General features: G+C 46.6%; 1 protein-coding gene and 1 pseudogene across 1 annotated transcript; both read right to left on the bottom strand.

Moving 5' to 3' along the window:
- Positions 1-2,351: 2,351 nt before the first annotated feature.
- On the bottom strand, positions 2,352-2,924 carry LOC147960288 (uncharacterized). The gene is made up of 2 exons (XM_087533261.1): positions 2,502-2,924; positions 2,352-2,459 (listed from the first exon to the last, which is right to left on the bottom strand). Exons 1-2 carry the CDS (start codon positions 2,922-2,924, stop codon positions 2,352-2,354), a joined length of 531 nt encoding a protein of 176 aa, XP_087389387.1.
- Positions 2,925-4,663: 1,739 nt separating this feature from the next.
- LOC147960287 (uncharacterized) lies at positions 4,664-5,535 on the bottom strand (annotated as a pseudogene).
- Positions 5,536-18,224: the final 12,689 nt, after the last annotated feature.

Below are 18,224 nucleotides of genomic sequence, written 5' to 3'. Positions count from 1 at the left end.
ACCGCGGACGCGCACGCGAAAGTGCATCGCCCCGCGGACGGGGAGCGTGTCGACATCGAGTGGAGCCTCCTGAAGCCAAGCGGAGTCGTCGGCGATAAACACAAGCGCGCCGAGATGGATCTCGCGGCCCTCAGCCAAACCTCCGCCTGAGACCATGATGAAGGGGATCGGAAAACTTGGAACTTCTCCAAAAAATCACTAAGACACCTGCCCCACGGTGGGCGCCAACTTTCGTGGTTCTAAGCCTGACAGTAGAATAGGGGGTAGGAATGTAGAGGCAAGATCCTAGCTATGGAGGAGTTGTACACGCGAGTTTTACGAGTTCAGGCCCTTCTTGGAAGAAGTAATAGCCCTACGTCTCGGAGCCCGGAGGCGTTCGACTAGATATATGCGTGTGAATTACAAAAGGTGCGAACCCTTGCCCCAGAGGAGGGGGTGGCTTATATAGAGTGCGCCAGGACCCCAGCTCCCCTCTGTTACACAGGGTTCAATGTTCATAAAGGAGGAGCGTTACTGGTAACGTCCGAAGTAAAGTGCCATAAATGATTATTAAAGCTATGACTTAAATCCCGACCGTTGCAGAGTGAGTGGCTTCACATCTTCTGGTGGTCGAGTGGTTGTTCGCATGCTCGAGTGTCTTCAAAACTGTCGAGTGGAACATAACTTCATGGTCAAGTGGATGATGATCTCTCTTCGACTGCTTCTGGTTCTTTTAGAGATGTCCTTGGGGACGGTATCTTGGACAGATCCATGACCCTACCCTAGGTACATAGCTTCATCATCGCCCACCCCTCATGCGCGGCGAGGGCGAGCAGAACGCGTACAGACTCCAGTCGAGCTACTGGAGCGAAGACCTCATCGAAATCGTTCCCCTGCCTTTGCGCAAAGCCTTTTGCGACAAGCCGAGCCTTGTGCCTGACGATGTTCCCAACACGATGTTCCCAACAGCATCCCGCTTCACACGGAAGACCCACTTCACACCGATGGCGTGGTGGCCGGCTGGAAGATCCACCAGCTCCCACGTTCTGTTCTCCCCAATGGACCCCATCTCCTCGAGCATTGCCCTCCGCCAACTTGGATCGCGATCTGCTTCTCTAAAGGTGTTCGACTCCTTAATAGATGCGATCAGCAGCTCTTCAGTGTGCTGCACCGGGCTTTCAGGCTCGTCGAAGAGGTTGGCGCTGCGGCGAAAGCGGTGAGCCGCACGGGCAAGATCGTGTGCATCGAGCATGGGGGTCCCTGAGGGCGGAGAGACGAACTCCACGCCCACCGGAGTGGAGATCACTGCAGGAGTACATTCTGAAGAGGAGGCCGCTTGACTGCTGCCCGCTGTTGAGGGCGTGTGCATCGTCGTGGCTGCGGACCCGGGCGTTGACTCTACATGGGTGTTAGTTGGGGTCCGCGGCGTCGACGGCGTCTGCGGCTGCGATCCTTCCTCGCCGCCATGGTAAGCGATCTGCACCTTGTAGGCAGGGTACTGAATGGTGAAAAACTCACTCTGTTTAGTCTGAGCTCCATGAGGGGTGTCCGCCCAGTTCCAGCACGCGGCCTCGTCGAAGACGGCATCCCGCGTGACATGGACACGCTTGGACGGCGGGTCATACGGCCGATAAGCCTTGCTTCCATCCTCATACCCGACGAACACCATCGGAGTGGATCGATCATCGAGCTTTTTCTTGTGTGGCCTCACCGTCTTCACGTGCACCACACAGCCGAAGGTGCGGAGGAAGTGCACTGTTGGTCGCTCGATGTGCCACGCCTCATACGGCGTCATGCCGATCACAGAGTGCGTCGGCGATCGGTTCAGGATGAACACGACGGTGGTGACAGCCTCCACCCAAGAACTCTCTGGGCATGGACGTGGCCTTCATCATGCTCCTAGCCATGGCCACCACGGTTTGATTGCGCCGCTCCATGACGCCGTTCTGCTACGGCGATTACGGCGCCGTGAGCTGTCACTGTATGCCGCGCTCCACGCAGTAATCGGTGAAGTCGACGGACGTGAACTCGCCACCGTGGTCCGTCTGCAGGGCACGCAGCTTGCACCCTGTCTCTGTCTCCACTCGTGCCTGAAAGCGCGCAATCGCGCCGGCCGCCTCATCCTTCGACCGAAGCACGGTGACTCACATATACCTTGACATGACGTCGACAAGGAGGAGGAACTAGCGACACCCTCCAGCGGTTGCGGGCGTGATCAGCCCACACAGGTCGCCGTGAACTAACTCCAGAACGTCCTTGGCTCTGAAGTTTGCCTCCGCGGGAAAGGAGTTGCGCCTCTGCTTGCCGGCGAGGCACCCGTCGCACACCTGGTCAACATGGTCGATAGCGGGCATGCCACGGACCAGCCCTTGCTAAGCTAGCTTGCGGAGGGCCTGGAAGTTGAGGTGCCCGAATCTGGCATGCCATTTCCACACCTCTTCTGTGGCGCACTGCGCAACCAGCCAGACAGGGCGCGCAAGCTGGAGCGGGTACGGTTACAGATGGTTACCTGCTCACCGTACCTTTGCGATGATGTGCCGTTGCGGATCAAAGAGCATGAAGATGCCGTGCTCGATCTCCGATCTGCACCCGACCTGATCGAGCTGCCCCATACTGATGATATTGCTCCAGAGACGCAGGATGTAGTACACTCCGCTCAGTACATGGTGCCTGCCGCTGTGGTCGGTGAAGAGCACGTTGTTGCGCCCCTGGATGTCGACGACGGATCCATCTTTGAACTTGACGGTGCCGGTGACGCCACGAGCGAGATCACTGAACGAAGCCTCCTCGCCGGACATGTGATTACTGGCCCCGCTGTCTAGGTACCAGACGCCGGAGTGCGCGTCCGTGGCAAGGCCCAGATGATCCTCCACACGCTCCTCGACCAACTCCACAAGCCCGTCGTGATCGCCTGGAGGCACGGACAGCTCACACACCTGCGCCATGAGAAGGTGTGTGGGATCGGCATCATCCCCGTCGTGCCCTGAAGGAAATATGCCCTAGAGGCAATAATAAAGTTGTTATTTATATTTTCTTATATCATGATAAATGTTTATTATTCATGCTAGAATTGTATTAACCGGAAACTTAGTACATTTGTGGATACATAGACAACCAGAGTGTCACTAGTATGCCTCTACTTGACTAGCTCGTTAATCAAAGATGGTTAAGTTTCCTAGCCATGGACAAGAGTTGTCATTTGATGAACGGGATCACGTCATTAGTGAATGATGTGATTGACTTGACCCATCCGTTAGCTTAGCACTATGATCGTTTAGTTTATTGTTATTGCTTTATTCATAACTTATACATATTCCTATGACTATGAGATTATGCAACTCCCGAATACCGGAGGAACACTTAGTGTGCTATCAAATGTCACAACGTAACTGGGTGACTATAAAGATACTCTACAGGTGTCTCCGATGGTTTTTGTTGAGTTGGCATAGATCGAGTAAAGAGACTTGCCGGTAACGAGATTGAACTAGGTATTGAGATACCGACGATCGAATCTTGGGCAAGTAACATACCGATGACAAAGGGAACAAAGTATGTTGTTATGCGGTTAGACCGATAAAGATCTTCGTAGAATATGTAGGAACTAATATGAGCATCCAGATTCCGCTATTGGTTATTGACCAGAAGTGAGTCTCGGTCATGTCTACATAGTTCTCGAACCCGTAGGGTCCGCACGCTTAACGTTCGATGACGATCGATATTATGAGTTTATGTGTTTTGATGTACCGAAGGTAGTTCGGAGTCCCAGATGTGATCACGAACATGACGAGAGTCTCGAAATGGTCGAGACATAAAGATCCATATATTGGAAGGCTACGTTTGGACATCAGAAGGGTTTCAGATGAGTTTGGGCATTTACTGGAGTACCGGGGGTTACCAGAACCCCCTGGGGAGTCAATGGGCCTTATTGGGCCTTAGTGGGAGAGAAGAGGAGGCAGCCAGGTGGAGGGCACGCCCCCCAAGCCCAATCCAAATTGGGTGGGGGAGGCCCCCCTTTCCTTTCTCCTTCTCCCTCTTACTTCTTTTCCTAGTGGAACTAGGAAAGGGGGGAGTCCTACTCCTACTAGGAGGAGGATTCCTCCCCCCTTGGCGTGCCTAGAGGGCCGGCCGGCCTCCCCCTCCCTCCTTTATATACGTGGGGAGGGGGCACCCTAGGAGACATAAAAGTTGATCTTAGCCGTGTGCGGTGCCCCCATCCACAGATTTCCACCTCGGTCATATCGTTGCAGTGCTTAGGCGAAGCACTGTGCCGGTAGCTTCATCATCACCGTCACCACGCCGTCGTGTTGATGCAACTCTCCCTCGACCTTAGCTGGATCTAGAGTTCGTGGGACGTCACTGAGCTGAACGTGTGCAGATCGCGAGGTGCCGTATCTTTGTTATTAGGATCGGTTGGATCGTGAAGACGTACGACTACATCAACCGCGTTGTCATAACGCTTCCGCTTACGGTCTACGAGTGTACGTGGACAACACTCTCCCCTCTCGTTGCTATGCATCATCTAGATGGATCTTGCGTGTGCATAGGAATTTTTTTGAAATTACTGTGTTCCCCAACATGCCCTTGGGCGAGGAGCGCCTTCGCCTCCTCGTCCCGCTTCTTCTTGCGACACTCGCGGGCCCAGTGCCCGATGATGCCGCAGTAGCGACACTTGTCTCGATCGTCGTCATTGCCAGGATCCACCGGCGTTTCCTTTGCCAACACCCCCGTTCCGGCCACGTCCTCCGCCACCGCCGCCGTGGCGCCCGCGGCCTCTCCCACGCCGGCCTCGAGACGAGCCCGAGCCAGAGCCGCCAGCGGGTGGATCGTCGTTCTTGATACGGGCGTGCCACTCCTCTTCAGTGAGAAGCGGGCGCCCCATGCCATCGGTGGCCTGGTGCAGCTCGTGGCGTTCCTCCGCCGCCTTCAGTCTCCCAGTCAGCTCCTCAACAAAGAGCTGATTGAGATCTACCAGTGTTTCGATCGAAAGAGCGATCTGCGAAAATTGTTTGGGGACTAGTGTAAGAAATTTTCTCACGACCCTCTTTTTAGGGATATTCTCACCGAGTTGTGCCATCCGCCCCACCATTGCAGTGAGGCGCATTGCGAAGTCATCCACCGACTCGCCATCGGCGAACTTGATGTCGCCGTACTGCCTAGTGAGCGTCGCGAGTTTGGCCTCCCGCACCCGCGCCACACCGAGCCTCGTCGTCTTCAGAGAGTCCCACGCCTCCTTCGCCGTCACCTTGGTGGCGAGCATGGGTCCCATCTCCGGTGGCACTCCGCGCAGGATCGCCTCGAGCGCCAAACGATCCTCGCTGTGCTCGGCGGTGCCCGTTTGGACGGCGTCCCAGAGATACCGTCCCTCCATCATGACCTGCATGAGGACGGCCCAGTCGGTGCAGTTGGTTTGGGTCAGCTGCGGCCACGCCGCACCGCGATGTCGCGTGCCATCCGCGCCGTGGGCCTCTCAGCCACGGCAAGCTCGTTGCCGTCGGAGACCCGTGCCCGCGGAGTGGCCGGCGACTTGCTACCACCGGTGTCATCCGGCCCCGCCATTCCCAAGGTCAGGACCTTGCTCTGATGCCAATTGTTGGCAAATTATAGCTTATCTCACTCACCTCACCTCGATCTCTCTCTGAAAACTCAAATGATAAGAAGAACAGGGAGGTTTTGCGCTGCGTAAAACTTGCAGCTTTTCTGCTCTTCTTTCTCTCGTTTTATTTGCGGAAGCAACAAGGAAAATGGGTTCGTGAGCCCTTACATTGTGCAACCACCGATCGTGGTGCTCGTTCCATCCCACAAGTGATCTGGAGGGGGCGCAGGACTCGTTCAGACTCCAACAGAAACACGAGCTATTCTCGCTACCTGAAACTACCTGACGAAACTGAAGAAAAAAACTACACTAGCCTGAAAACTGAAGGAAATATGCCCTAGAGGCAATAATAAAGTTATTATTTATTTCCTTATTTCATGATAAATGTTTATTATTCATGCTAGAATTGTATTAACCAAAAACATAATACATGTGTGAATACATAGACAAACGTAGTGTCACTAGTATGCCTCTACTTGACTAGCTTGTTAATCAAAGATGGTTTAGTTTCCTAACCATAGACATGAGTTGTCATTTGATTAACGGGATCACATCATTAGGAGAATGATGTGATTGACTTGACCCATTCCGTTAGCTTAGCATTTGATCGTTTAGTATGTTGCTATTGCTTTCTTCATGACTTATACATGTTCCTATGACTATGAGATTATGCAACTCCCGTTTACCAGAGGAACACTTTGTGTGCTACCAAACGTCACAACGTAACTGGGTGATTATAAAGGTGCTCTACAGGTGTCTCCGAAGGTACTTGTTGAGTTGGCGTATTTCGAGATTAGGATTTGTCACTCCGATTGTCGGACACGTATCTCTAGGCCCACTCGGTAATGCACATCACTATAAGCCTTGCAAGCATTGTAACTAATGAGTTAGTTGCAGGATGATGTATTACAGAACGAGTAAAGAAACTTGCCGGTAATGAGATTGAACTAGGTATTGAGATACCGACGGTCAAATCTCGGGCAAGTAACATACCGATGACAAAGGGAACAACGTATGTTGTTATGCGGTTCGACCGATAAAGATCTTTGTAGAATATGTAGGAGCCAATATGGACATCCAGGTTCCGCTATTGGTTATTGACCAGAGAAGTGTCTCGGTCATGTCTACATAGTTCTCGAACCTGTAGGGTCCGCACGCTTAACGTTCGTTGACGATATAGTATTATATGACTTATGTATGTTGGTGACCGAATGTTGTTCGGAGCCCCGGATGAGATCACGGACATGACGAGGAGCTCCGGAATGGTCCAGAGGTAAAGATTCATATATTGGATGATATGGTTAGGCCAAGGGGTCAGGCCCACGGGGCTATAAGTTGGTGCAAAAGGAGTTTTTGCGGAGGCCACGGGGCCAAACGCCAGAGACCCTGGCGTCTGGCCCTGGGCCAAACGCCGAGGCCCATGGCGTCTGGGCCATACGCGAAGGATTGTGGCGTTTGGTCCGGGAGTCCGAGTGGGACTCTTGCCTTTTGGGCAAAACCAACTTTGAGGAGGTTTTTGCTCCAAGTTTCGACCCCAGGGCTCAACATATAAATGGAGGGGCAGGGCTAGCACCAAAGACACATCAAGAAACACCAAGCCGTGTGCTGGCAACCTCGTCCCCTCTACTTTATCCTCCGTCATAATTTTCGTAGTGCTTAGGCGAAGACCTGCGAAGATTGTTCTTCACCAACACCGTCACCACGCCGTCGTGCTGCCGGAACTCATCTAATACTTCGCCCCTCTTGCTGGATCAAGAAGGCGAGGACGTCATCGAGCTGAACGTGTGCAGAACTCGGAGGTGCCGTACGTTCGGTACTTGATCGGGACGGATCGTGAAGGTGTACGACTACATCAACTGCGTTGATAAACGTTTCCGCTTTCGGTCTACGAGGGTACGTAGACATACTCTCCCCTCTCGTTGCTATGCATCACCATGATCCTGCGTGTGCGTAGGAATTTTTTTAAATTACTACGTTCCCCAACAGTGGTATCAGAGCCTGGTTTTATGCTTAGATGTTATATGCATGAGTAGAACACAAGTGAGTTGTGGGTGATACAAGTCATACTGCTTACCAGCATGTCATACTTTGGTTCGGCGGTATTGTTGGATGAAGCGGCCCGGACCGACATTACGCGTACGCTTACGCGAGACTGGTTCTACCGACGTGCTTTGCACACAGGTGCCTGGCGGGTGTTAGTTTCTCCAACTTTAGTTGAGCCGAGTGTGGCTACGCCCTGTCCTTGAGAAGGTTAAAACAGCACTAACTTGACGAACTATCGTTGTGGTTTTGATGCGTAGGTAAGAACGGTTCTTGCTCAGCCCGTAGCAGCCACGTAAAACTTGCAACAACAAAGTAGAGGATGTCTAACTTGTTTTTGCAGGGCATGTTGTGATCTGATATGGTCAAGACATGATGCTATATTTTATTGTATGAGATGATCATGTTTTGTAACCGAGTTATCGGCAACTGGCAGGAGCCATATGGTTGTCGCTTTATTGTATGCAATGCAATCACCCTATAATGCTTTACTTTATCACTAAGCAGTAGCGATAGTCATAGAAGCAAAAGTTGGCGAGACGATAACGATGCTACGATGGAGATCAAGGTGTCGCGCCGGTGACGATGGTGATCACGACGGTGCTTCGGAGATGGAGATCACAAGCACAAGATGATGATGGCAATATCATATCACTTATATTGATTGCATGTGATGTTTATCCTTTATGCATCTTATTTTGCTGAGATCGGCGGTAGCATTATAAGATGATCTCTCACTAAATTTCAAGATAAAAGTGTTCTCCCTGAGTATGCACCGTTGCCAAAGTTCGTTGTGCCGAGACACCACGTGATGATCGGGTGTGATAAGCTCTACGTTCATCTACAACGGGTGCAAGCCAGTTTTGCACACGCAGAATACTCGGGTTAAACTTGACAAGCCTAGAATATGCAGATATGGCCTCGGAACAGTGGAGACCGAAAGGTCGGGCATGAATCATATAGTAGATATGATCAACATAATGATGTTCCCCATTGAAAACTACTCCATCTCACATGATGATCGGACACGGTTTAGTTGATTTGCATCACGTGATCACTTAGATGATTAGAGGGATGTCTATCTAAGTGGGAGTTTTTAAGTAATATGATTAATTGAACTTTAATTTATCATGAACTTAGTCCTGGTAGTATTAGCATATCTATGTTGTAGATCAATAGCTCCCGTTTAGCTCCCCTATTTTATTTTTGATATGTTCCTAGAGAAAACTAAGCTGAAGGATGATAGTAGCAATGATGCGGACTGGGTCCGTGATCTGAGGTTTATCCTCATTGCTGCACAGAAGAATTATGTCCATGATGCATCGCTAAGTGACAAACCTATTGCAGGAGCAGATGTAGACGTTATGAACGTTTGGCTAGCTCAATATGATGACTACTTTATAGTTTAGTGCACCATGCTTAACGGCTTAGAATCGAGACTTCAAAGACGTTTTGAACGTCATGGACCATATGAGATGTTCCAGGAATTGAAGTTAACATTTCAAGCAAATACCCGAGTTGAGAGATATGAAGGCTCCAACAAGTTTTATAGCTAAAAAGATGGAGGAGAATAGCTCAAGCAGTGAGCATGTGCTCAGATTGTCTGGGTACTACAATCACTTGAATCAAGTGGGAATTAATCTTCCAGATAAAATAGTGATTGACAGAATTCTCTAGTCACTATCACCAAGTTGCTAGAACTTCGTGATGAACTATAATATGCAAGGGATAACGGAAACGATTCCCAAGCTCTTCATGATGCTGAAATCGACAAAGGTAGAAATCAAGAAAAGCATCAAGTGTTGATGGTTAACAAGACCACTTGTCGGTGTACAAAAAGAGGGGTACACTTTTGTACCCCTATAACTGTGCACAGGCAGTCTAAGCCACGGGCACCACCACACCAAGCAAGGCGAGGGAGGTGAGCCAGGGTAAGACCGAAGCTCGAGAGAACTGCGACGCCAAGACCAAGACCACAAAGAACAAAGGGGACGAAGCGGACTCCCCCGACAAGATCCTTGCCGGGAGACAGTTCTAGCAGCCCCGGCAAGACCCTTGCCGCGGCGACTCGTCTCGCGCCTATGGAGAGAATCACCCTTGAGTCCACTGCCCCCAACGGGCAAGGATTCGAGAGACATTCCCGTGCGACATGCAGATCTTTGTGAAGACATTCAAGACCGGATACGCGCTAAGGAGACGACAACCCTTGGCGGGATCCCAGCCGAGGAAGACCACAAGGCCCCCGGCAAGCGCCTTGCCGGGGATGACAGCAGGCGCCTCGGCAAGACCCTTGCCGGGGCCCCGGCAAGGCCCTTGCCGAGGACACCCGCAAGGCCACCATCAGGCCCACGCCGACTGAGCCTCCACCATCGCATGCATGCAGCTACCGACCCAACCAGCTGGGAAGGCACCTGCGTGGCGGCATGCAGATCCTCGTGAAGACCCACCACTACGCCACCTCAGCTGCCTGCCTGCCTACGTGGCATCTCAGGTGTCGCTGGCCAGGGCGCGTGTCAACACAAGAAGGAGCAGCGACGGACGAGGCAGATCTCTCCCCCGTCCCCGATAAAGCAAGGACACCTAAGCAAGACGCATTAAATGCGCCTTGTCATGTAATGCGAGGGATAACTTCGCATCACTGTTCCCTTTCCACCTCCTGTGTGCCACTGTGGCCACCCCTTTTTCCTATAAAAGGAGGCCCGAGGCGACCATGAGAGGGATTCAGCTTTTAGGAGCTCCTCACGCCACATAGCTAGCTCAAGAACACAGATATCCAATCCACCAAAGCAGGAGTAGGGTTTTACGTATCCTTGCGGCCCGAACCTGGATAAATGAACCGTGTGCTACCTGTTAGATCCGCTCTTCTCACGACCCCTCGCCCCGCCAACCGTAGTAGGGATTCTTGTGATCCCATAGGTGTCGTTCCGCACCGACGCCACTAGTTTCAAGAAAAGGGCAAATTGAAGAAGGGGAACTTCAAGAAGAACGGTAAGCAAGTTGCTGATCAAGTGAAGAAGCCCAAGTCTGGACCTAAGCATGAGACTAAGTGCTTCTACTACAAAGGGACTGGTCACTGGAAGCAGAACTGCCCCAAGTATTTGGCGGATAAGAAGGATGGCAAAGTGAACAATGCTATATTTGATATACATGTTATTGATGTGTACTTTACTAGTGTTTATAGCAACCCCTCGGTATTTGATACTGGTTCAGTTGCTATGAGTAGTAACTCAAAACGGGAGTTGCAGAATGAACAGAGACTAGTTAAGGGTGAAGTGACGATGTGTGTTGGAAGTGGTTCCAAGATTGATATGATCATCATCGCACACTCCCTATACTTTTGGGGTTAGTGTTAAACCTAAATAAATGTTATTTGGTGTTTGCATTGAGCATGAATATGATTTGATCATGTTTATTGCAATACAGTTATTCATTTAAGTTAGAGAATAATTGTTGTTCTGTTTACATGAATAAAACCTTCTATGGTCATACACCCAATGAAAATGGTTCGTTGGATCTCGATCGTAGTGATACACATATTCATAATATTGAAGTCAAAAGATGCAAAGTTAATAATGATAGTGCAACTTATTTGTGGCACTGCCATTTAGGTCATATTGGTGTAAAGCTCATGAAGAAACTCCATGCTGATGGGCTTTTGGAATCACTTGATTATGAATCATTTTGATGCTTGCGAACCATGCCTCATGGGCAAGATGACTAGGACTTCGTTCTCCGGAACAATGGAGTGAGCCACTGACTTATTGGAAATAATACATACCGATGTATGCGGTCCAATGAGTGTTGAGACTCACGGCGGGTATCATTGTTTTTTGACCTTCATAGATGATTTGAGCAGATATGTCTATATCTACTTGATGAAACATAAATCTGAAACATTAGAAAAGTTCATATAATTTCAGAGTGAAGTAGAAAACCATCGTAACAAGAAAATAAAGTTTCTACAATCTGATCATGGAGGAGAATATTTGAGTTACGAGTTTGGTCTTCATTTGAAACAATGCGAAATAGTTTCTCAACTCACGCCACCTGGAACACCATAGCGTAATGGGTGTCCGAACATCATAATCGTACTTTATTAGATATAGTACAATCTATGATGTCTCTTACCGATTTACCACTATCGTTTGGGGTTATGCATTAGAAGACAGTTGCATTCATGTTAAATAGGGCACCATCTAAATCCCTTGAGACGACACGGTATGAACTGTGGTTTAGCAAGAAACCTAAGCTGTCGTTTCTTAAAGTTTGGGGTTGCGATGCTTATGTGAAAAAGTTTCATCTTGATAAGCTCAAACCCAAGTCGGAGAAGTGCGTCTTCATAGGATACCCAAAAGTAACTGTTGGGTACACCTTCTATCACAGATCCGAAGGCAAGATATTTGTTGCTGAGAATAGATCCTTTCTAGAGAAGGAGTTTCTCTCGAAAGAAGTGAGTGGGAGGAAAGTAGAAATTGATGAGGTAACTGTACCTGCTCCCTTATTGGAAAGTAGTTCATCACAGAAATCTGTTTCTGTGACTCCTACACTAATTAGTGAGGAAGCTAATGATGATGATCATGTAACTTCATATCAAGTTACTACCGAACCTCGTAGGTCAACCAGAGTGACATCCGCACCAGAGTGGTACGGCAATCCTATTCTGGAGGTCATGTTAATTGACCATGACGAACCTACGAACTATGAGGAAGCGATGATGAGCCCAGATTCCGTGAAATGGCTTGAGGCCATGAAATCTGAGATAGGATCCATGTATGAGAACAAAGTATGGACTTTGGTTGACTTGCCCGATGATCGGCAAGCCATAGAAAATAAATGGATCTTCAAGAGGAAGACAGATGATGATTGTAGTGTTACTATCTACAAAGCTAGACTTGTCGAAAAAGGTTTTGACAATGTTCAAGGTGTTGACTACGATGAGATTTTCTCACACATAGCGATGCTTTAAGTCTGTCCGAATCATGTTAGCAAATTGCCACATTTTATGAAATCTGGCAAATGGATGTCAAAACTACATTCCTTAATGGATTTCTTAAAGAAGAGTTGTATATGATGCAACCAGAAGGTTTTGTCGATCCTAAAGGTGCTAACAAAATGTGCAAGCTCCAGCGATCCATCTATGGACTAGTGCAAGCATCTCAGAGTTGGAATATACGCTTTGATGAGTTGATCAAAGCATATGATTTTAAACAGACTTGTGGTGAAGGCTGTATTTACAAGAAAGTCTGTGGGAGCACTACAACATTTCTGATAAATATATGTGAATGACATATTGTTGATCGGAAATAATGTAGAATTTTCTGGAAAGCATAAAGGAGTATTTGAAAGGAGTTTTTCAAATAAAGACCTCGGTGAAGCTATGATGACCCACAAGTATAGGGGATCTATCGTAGTCCTTTCGATAAGTAAGAGTGTCGAACCCAACGAGGAGCAGAAGGAAATGATAAGCGGTTTCCAGCAGGGTATTCTCTGCAAGTATTGAAATAAGTGGTAACAGATAGTTTTGTGATAAGATAATTTGTAACAAAACAAGTAACAAAAGTAAATGAGGTGCATCAAGGTGTCCCAATCCTTTTTGTAGCAAAGGACAAGCCTGGACAAACTCTTATATGATGTAAAGCGCTCCCGAGGACACATGGGAATATCGTCAAGCTAGTTTTCATCATGTTCATATGATTCGCGTTCGGTACTTTGATAATTTGGTATGTGGGTGGACCGGTGCTTGGGTGCTGCCCTTACTTGGACAAGCATCCCACTTATGATTAACCTCTATTGCAAGCATCCGCAAATACAACAAAAGTATTAAAGTAAACCTAACCATAGCATGAAACATATGGATCCAAATCAGCCCCTTACAAAGCAACGCATAAACTACAGTTTAAGCTTCTGTCACTATAGCAACCCATCATCTACTTATTACTTCCCAATGCCTTCCTCTAGGCCCAAATAATGGTGAAGTGTCATGTAGTCGACATTCACATAACACCACTAGAGGAGAGACACCATACATCTCATCAAAATATCGAACGAATACCAAATTCACATGACTACTAATAGCAAGACTTCTCCCATGTCCTCAGGAACAAAAGTAACTACTCACAAAGCATAAACATGTTCATAATCAGAGGGGTATTGATATGCATATAGGATCTAAACATATGATCTTCCACCAATTACACCAACTAGCATCAACTACAAGGAGTAATTAACACTACTAGCAACCTACTAGCACCAATCCTGGACTTGGAGACAAGAATTGGATACAAGAGATGAACTAGGGTTTTGAGATGAGATGGTGCTGATGAAGATGTTGATGGAGATTGCCCTCTCCCGATGAGAGGAGCATTGGTGATGACGATGGAGATGATTTCCCCCTCCGGGAGGGAAGTTTCCCTAGTAGAACAGCTCCGCCAGAGCCCTAGATTGGTTCCACCAAGGTTCTGCCTCGTGGCGGTGGAGTTTCGTCCGAGAAGATGGCTTATGCTTTTTTCCCATCGAAAGACTCCATATAGCAGAAGATGGCCACCGGAGGGCCACCAGGGGGCCCACGAGGTAGGGGAGCGCGCCTAGGGGGGTAGGGCGCGCCCCCACCCTCGTGGGCAGGGGTGCCCCCCTGGTGAAGTTCTTGCTCTCAATATTTCTTATATATTTTGAAAACATCTTCCGTGAAGTTTCAGGACTTTTGGAGCTATGCAAAATAGGTCTCTAATATTCGCTCCTTTTCCAGCCCAGAATCCTAGCTGCCGGCATTCTCCCTCTTTATGTAAACCTTGTAAAATAAGAGAGAATAGGCATAAGTATTGTGATATAATGTGTAATAACAGCCCATAATGCAATAAATATTGATATAAAAGCATGATGCAAAATGGACGTATCAACTCCCCCAAGCTTAGACCTCGCTTGTCCTCAAGCGAAAAGCCGAAATCGAAAAATATGTCCACATGTTTAGAGATAGAGGTGTCGATAAAAATAAAATACGGACATGAGGGCATCATGATCATTCTTAGAACAACAACTTATATAATTCTTTGTCATATAATATCTAATGCTAGAGTAATAATTCAATCACAATATCAAGTATGAATCGTAAACTTCATTGAAAACTAACAAACTACAATCTCAGTCACTGAAGCAACTGCAATTTATCATAACATAGGAAAGATTCAATGTATAATAGATTTTCAGCAAGTCCACATACTCAACTATCATATAATTTTTCACAATTGCTGACACTCACGCAATACTTATGGGTATGGAGTTTTAATCGGACACAGAGAAAGATAGGAGCTTATAGTTTTGCCTCCCAACGTTTTACCTCAAGGGTAATGTCAACAGTAATAGTTCATGAAAACTCACATCCAATTAGCCATATATACCAGGATCTTTCCAACATATTGTGCTTGCCAAAGGATAAAAATGTAAAAAGGAAGGGTGAAGATCACCATGACTCTTATGCAATGTAGGAGATAAAAGTAAAAGATAGGCCCTTCGCAGAGGGAAGCAGAGGTTGTCATGCGCTTTTATGGTTCGATGCACAAAATCTTAATGCGAAAGAACGTCACTTTATATTGCCACTTGTGATATGGACCTTTATTATGCAGTCTGTCACTTTTATTACTTCCATATCACACACTCGTATAAAGCTTATTTCCTCCACACCAATAAATCATACATATTTAGAGAGCAAGTTTTTATTGCTTGCACCGATGACAACTTACTTGATGGATCTTACTCAATCCATAGGTAGATATGGTGGACTCTTATGGCAAGACTAGTTTAAGGGTATTTGGAAGAACAAGTAGTATCTCTACTTGGTGCAATGAATTTGGCTAGCATGAGGGGGAAAGGCAAACTCATCATGTTGGAAGATCCAAGACAATATAATTTATCTCAGATGTAAGAAAACATAACCCATTATGTTGTCTTCCTTGTCCAATGTCAACTCTTTAGCATGTCATATTTTAATGAGTGCTCACAATCATAAAAGATGTCCAAGATAGTATATTTATATGTGAAGACCTCTCTTTCTTTATTACTTCCTATTAATTGCAACGATGACCAAAACTGTGTTTGTCAACTCTCAACAACTTTTATTCATCATACTCTTTCTATGTGAGCTCATTACTCTCCATAAGACTCATATGATCTTTTTGTTTCTTTTTATTTCTTTCTCTTTTCTTTTATTCACTTAGGATCATGGCAAAATAATCAAGCCCTTGACTCAACACTAATCTTTATTATATAGCTCACGGACTCGATTACATAGAAGGATAATAAAGCAAAACTCACAACTAGATCATACTAAGAACTTCTATTCTACTAGATCAAGATATTACCAAAAGGATCGAACTAAGAAAAACGGTAAAGATAAAAGTGATGGTGATACGATACGATACCGGGGCACTCCCCCAAGCTTGGCAGTTGCCAAGTGGAGTGCCCATACCCATGTGATTATGTATCTCTTTTCGGGGGTGGTGATGTAATGTTCTTGGCGATGATGCCCCTCAAGATACGATTCTCCTCCTCAAGCTTGTTGACTTGCTGCTTGAGGTCCATTATTTCCTTTTGGAGTTTTCCTGTAACAGCCAAAGCTCCCTGCACCCAAGGGTGCTGCATAGCTGCGGGAGAACAAGTGACACTCTTTTTCATATTCTCAGAAGAAAGAAATCTAACATTGGAAGTGATAACCAAGTTTGGAATAGCCGAGCTCTGCAGTTCTCCCATTGTGAATCCAGCTTGGCGGCGGGAAGTGACTTCTTGATCCTCTTCCATGGCATCTATCCTCTTCAAATCAGCCTCCATCTCTTCCTCCGTTGCTGGCCCAAAGGGGTCAACATGATTGTTTGTCGTTGATCTCGGTGCCGGATGGGACACCCGGCTCTCCCCGACTAACTCTTGCGAAGACATCCTGCTCTAATCTGCAGTAGCAACAGCTCGAAACACAAACAAGAGATATTTGCGTGATACGGGAGTCAAAACCCCTGGGAGATTATATAATGAATTTTTACCGACCAAAATACGTGTCGTATACGAAAATGGAGTCCGGAGAGCACACGAGGTGCCCACGAGGTAAGGGGCGCGCCCTCCACCCTCGTGGATCCCTCGTGTCCTTCCCGGACTGCTGCTTATTTTTTCTATTTTTCTAAATATTCCATAACGGAGAAATATTGCCTTAAAAACTGTTTTGGAGTCGGTTTACTTACCGTACCACATACCTATTCCTTTTCGAAGTCTGAAACGTTCCGAAAAGTGTCCCTTATGTATTCCTCCGGGGTTACGGTTTCGATAACATTGGTTTCAACATTTATGGGATTACCTGAGATATAGTGTTTGATTCTTTGACCGTTCACCACCTTCGGATTGTGCCTTCGAAGTTATTGATTTTTATGGCACTGGAACGGTAGACCTCCTTGATAACGTAAGGACCTTCCCATTTGGAGAGAAGTTTTCCTGCAAAAAATCTTAAACGAGAGTTGTATAGCAATACATAATCACCTACATTAAACTCACGCTTTTGTATCCTTTTGTCATGCCATCTTTTAACTTTTTCTTTAAACAACTTCACATTTTCGTAGGCTTGGGTTCTCCATTCATCAAGTGAGCTAATATCAAATAACCTATTCTCACCGGCAAGTTTAAATTCACAATTAAGTTCTTTAATATCCCAATAAGCCTTGTGTTCTAGTTCGAGAGGTAAATGACATGCTTTTCCATAAACCATTTTATACGGAGACATACCCGTAGGATTTTTATATGCAGTTCTATAGGCCCATAATGCATCATCAAGTTTCTTGGACCAATTCTTTCTAGACCTATTAACAGTCTTTTGCAAAATTAATTTGAGTTCTCTATTACTCAATTCTACTTGACCACTAGACTGAGGGTGATAAGGGGATGCAATTCTATGATTAACATCATATTTAGCAAGCATTTTATGGAAAGCACCATGAATAAAATGTGAACCACCATCAGACATTAAATATCTAGGGACTCCAAATCTTGGAAAAATTACTTCTTTAAGCATTTTAATAGAAGTGTTATGATCGGCACTACTAGTTGGAATAGCTTCTACCCACTTAGTAACGTAATCAACAGCAACTAAAATATGTGTATAACCATTAGAGGAAGGAAAAGGTCCCATATAGTCAAAGCCCCAAACATCAAATGGTTCAATAACAAGTGAATAATTCATAGGCATTTCTTGACGTCTACTAATATTACCAATTCTTTGACATTCATCACAAGATAAGACAAACTTACGGGCATCCTTGAAGAGAGTAGGCCAATAAAAACCAGATTGCAGTACCTTATGTGCAGTTCTATCTCCAGCATGGTGTCCTCCATAAGCTTCGGAGTGACACTTGCGTAGGATCTGTTCCTGTTCATGCTCAGGTACACAATGTCCAATAACACCATCTACTCCTTCTTTATAAAGATGTGGGTCATCCCAAAAGTAATGCCTCAAATCATAGAAGAACTTTTTCTTTTGCTGGTATGTGAAACTAGGTGGTATAAACTTAGCAACAATGTAATTGGCATAATCAGCATACCATGGAGCAGTATGAGAAGCATTTATGACATTTAATTGCTCATC

The sequence above is a fragment of the Triticum urartu genome, chromosome 7A (assembly GCF_056163025.1).
Source record: "Triticum urartu cultivar PI428250 chromosome 7A, HENAU_Tu73, whole genome shotgun sequence".
Classification (NCBI taxonomy): Eukaryota; Viridiplantae; Streptophyta; class Magnoliopsida; order Poales; family Poaceae; genus Triticum; species Triticum urartu.
This window is presented reverse-complemented; position numbering and strand designations above follow the sequence as displayed.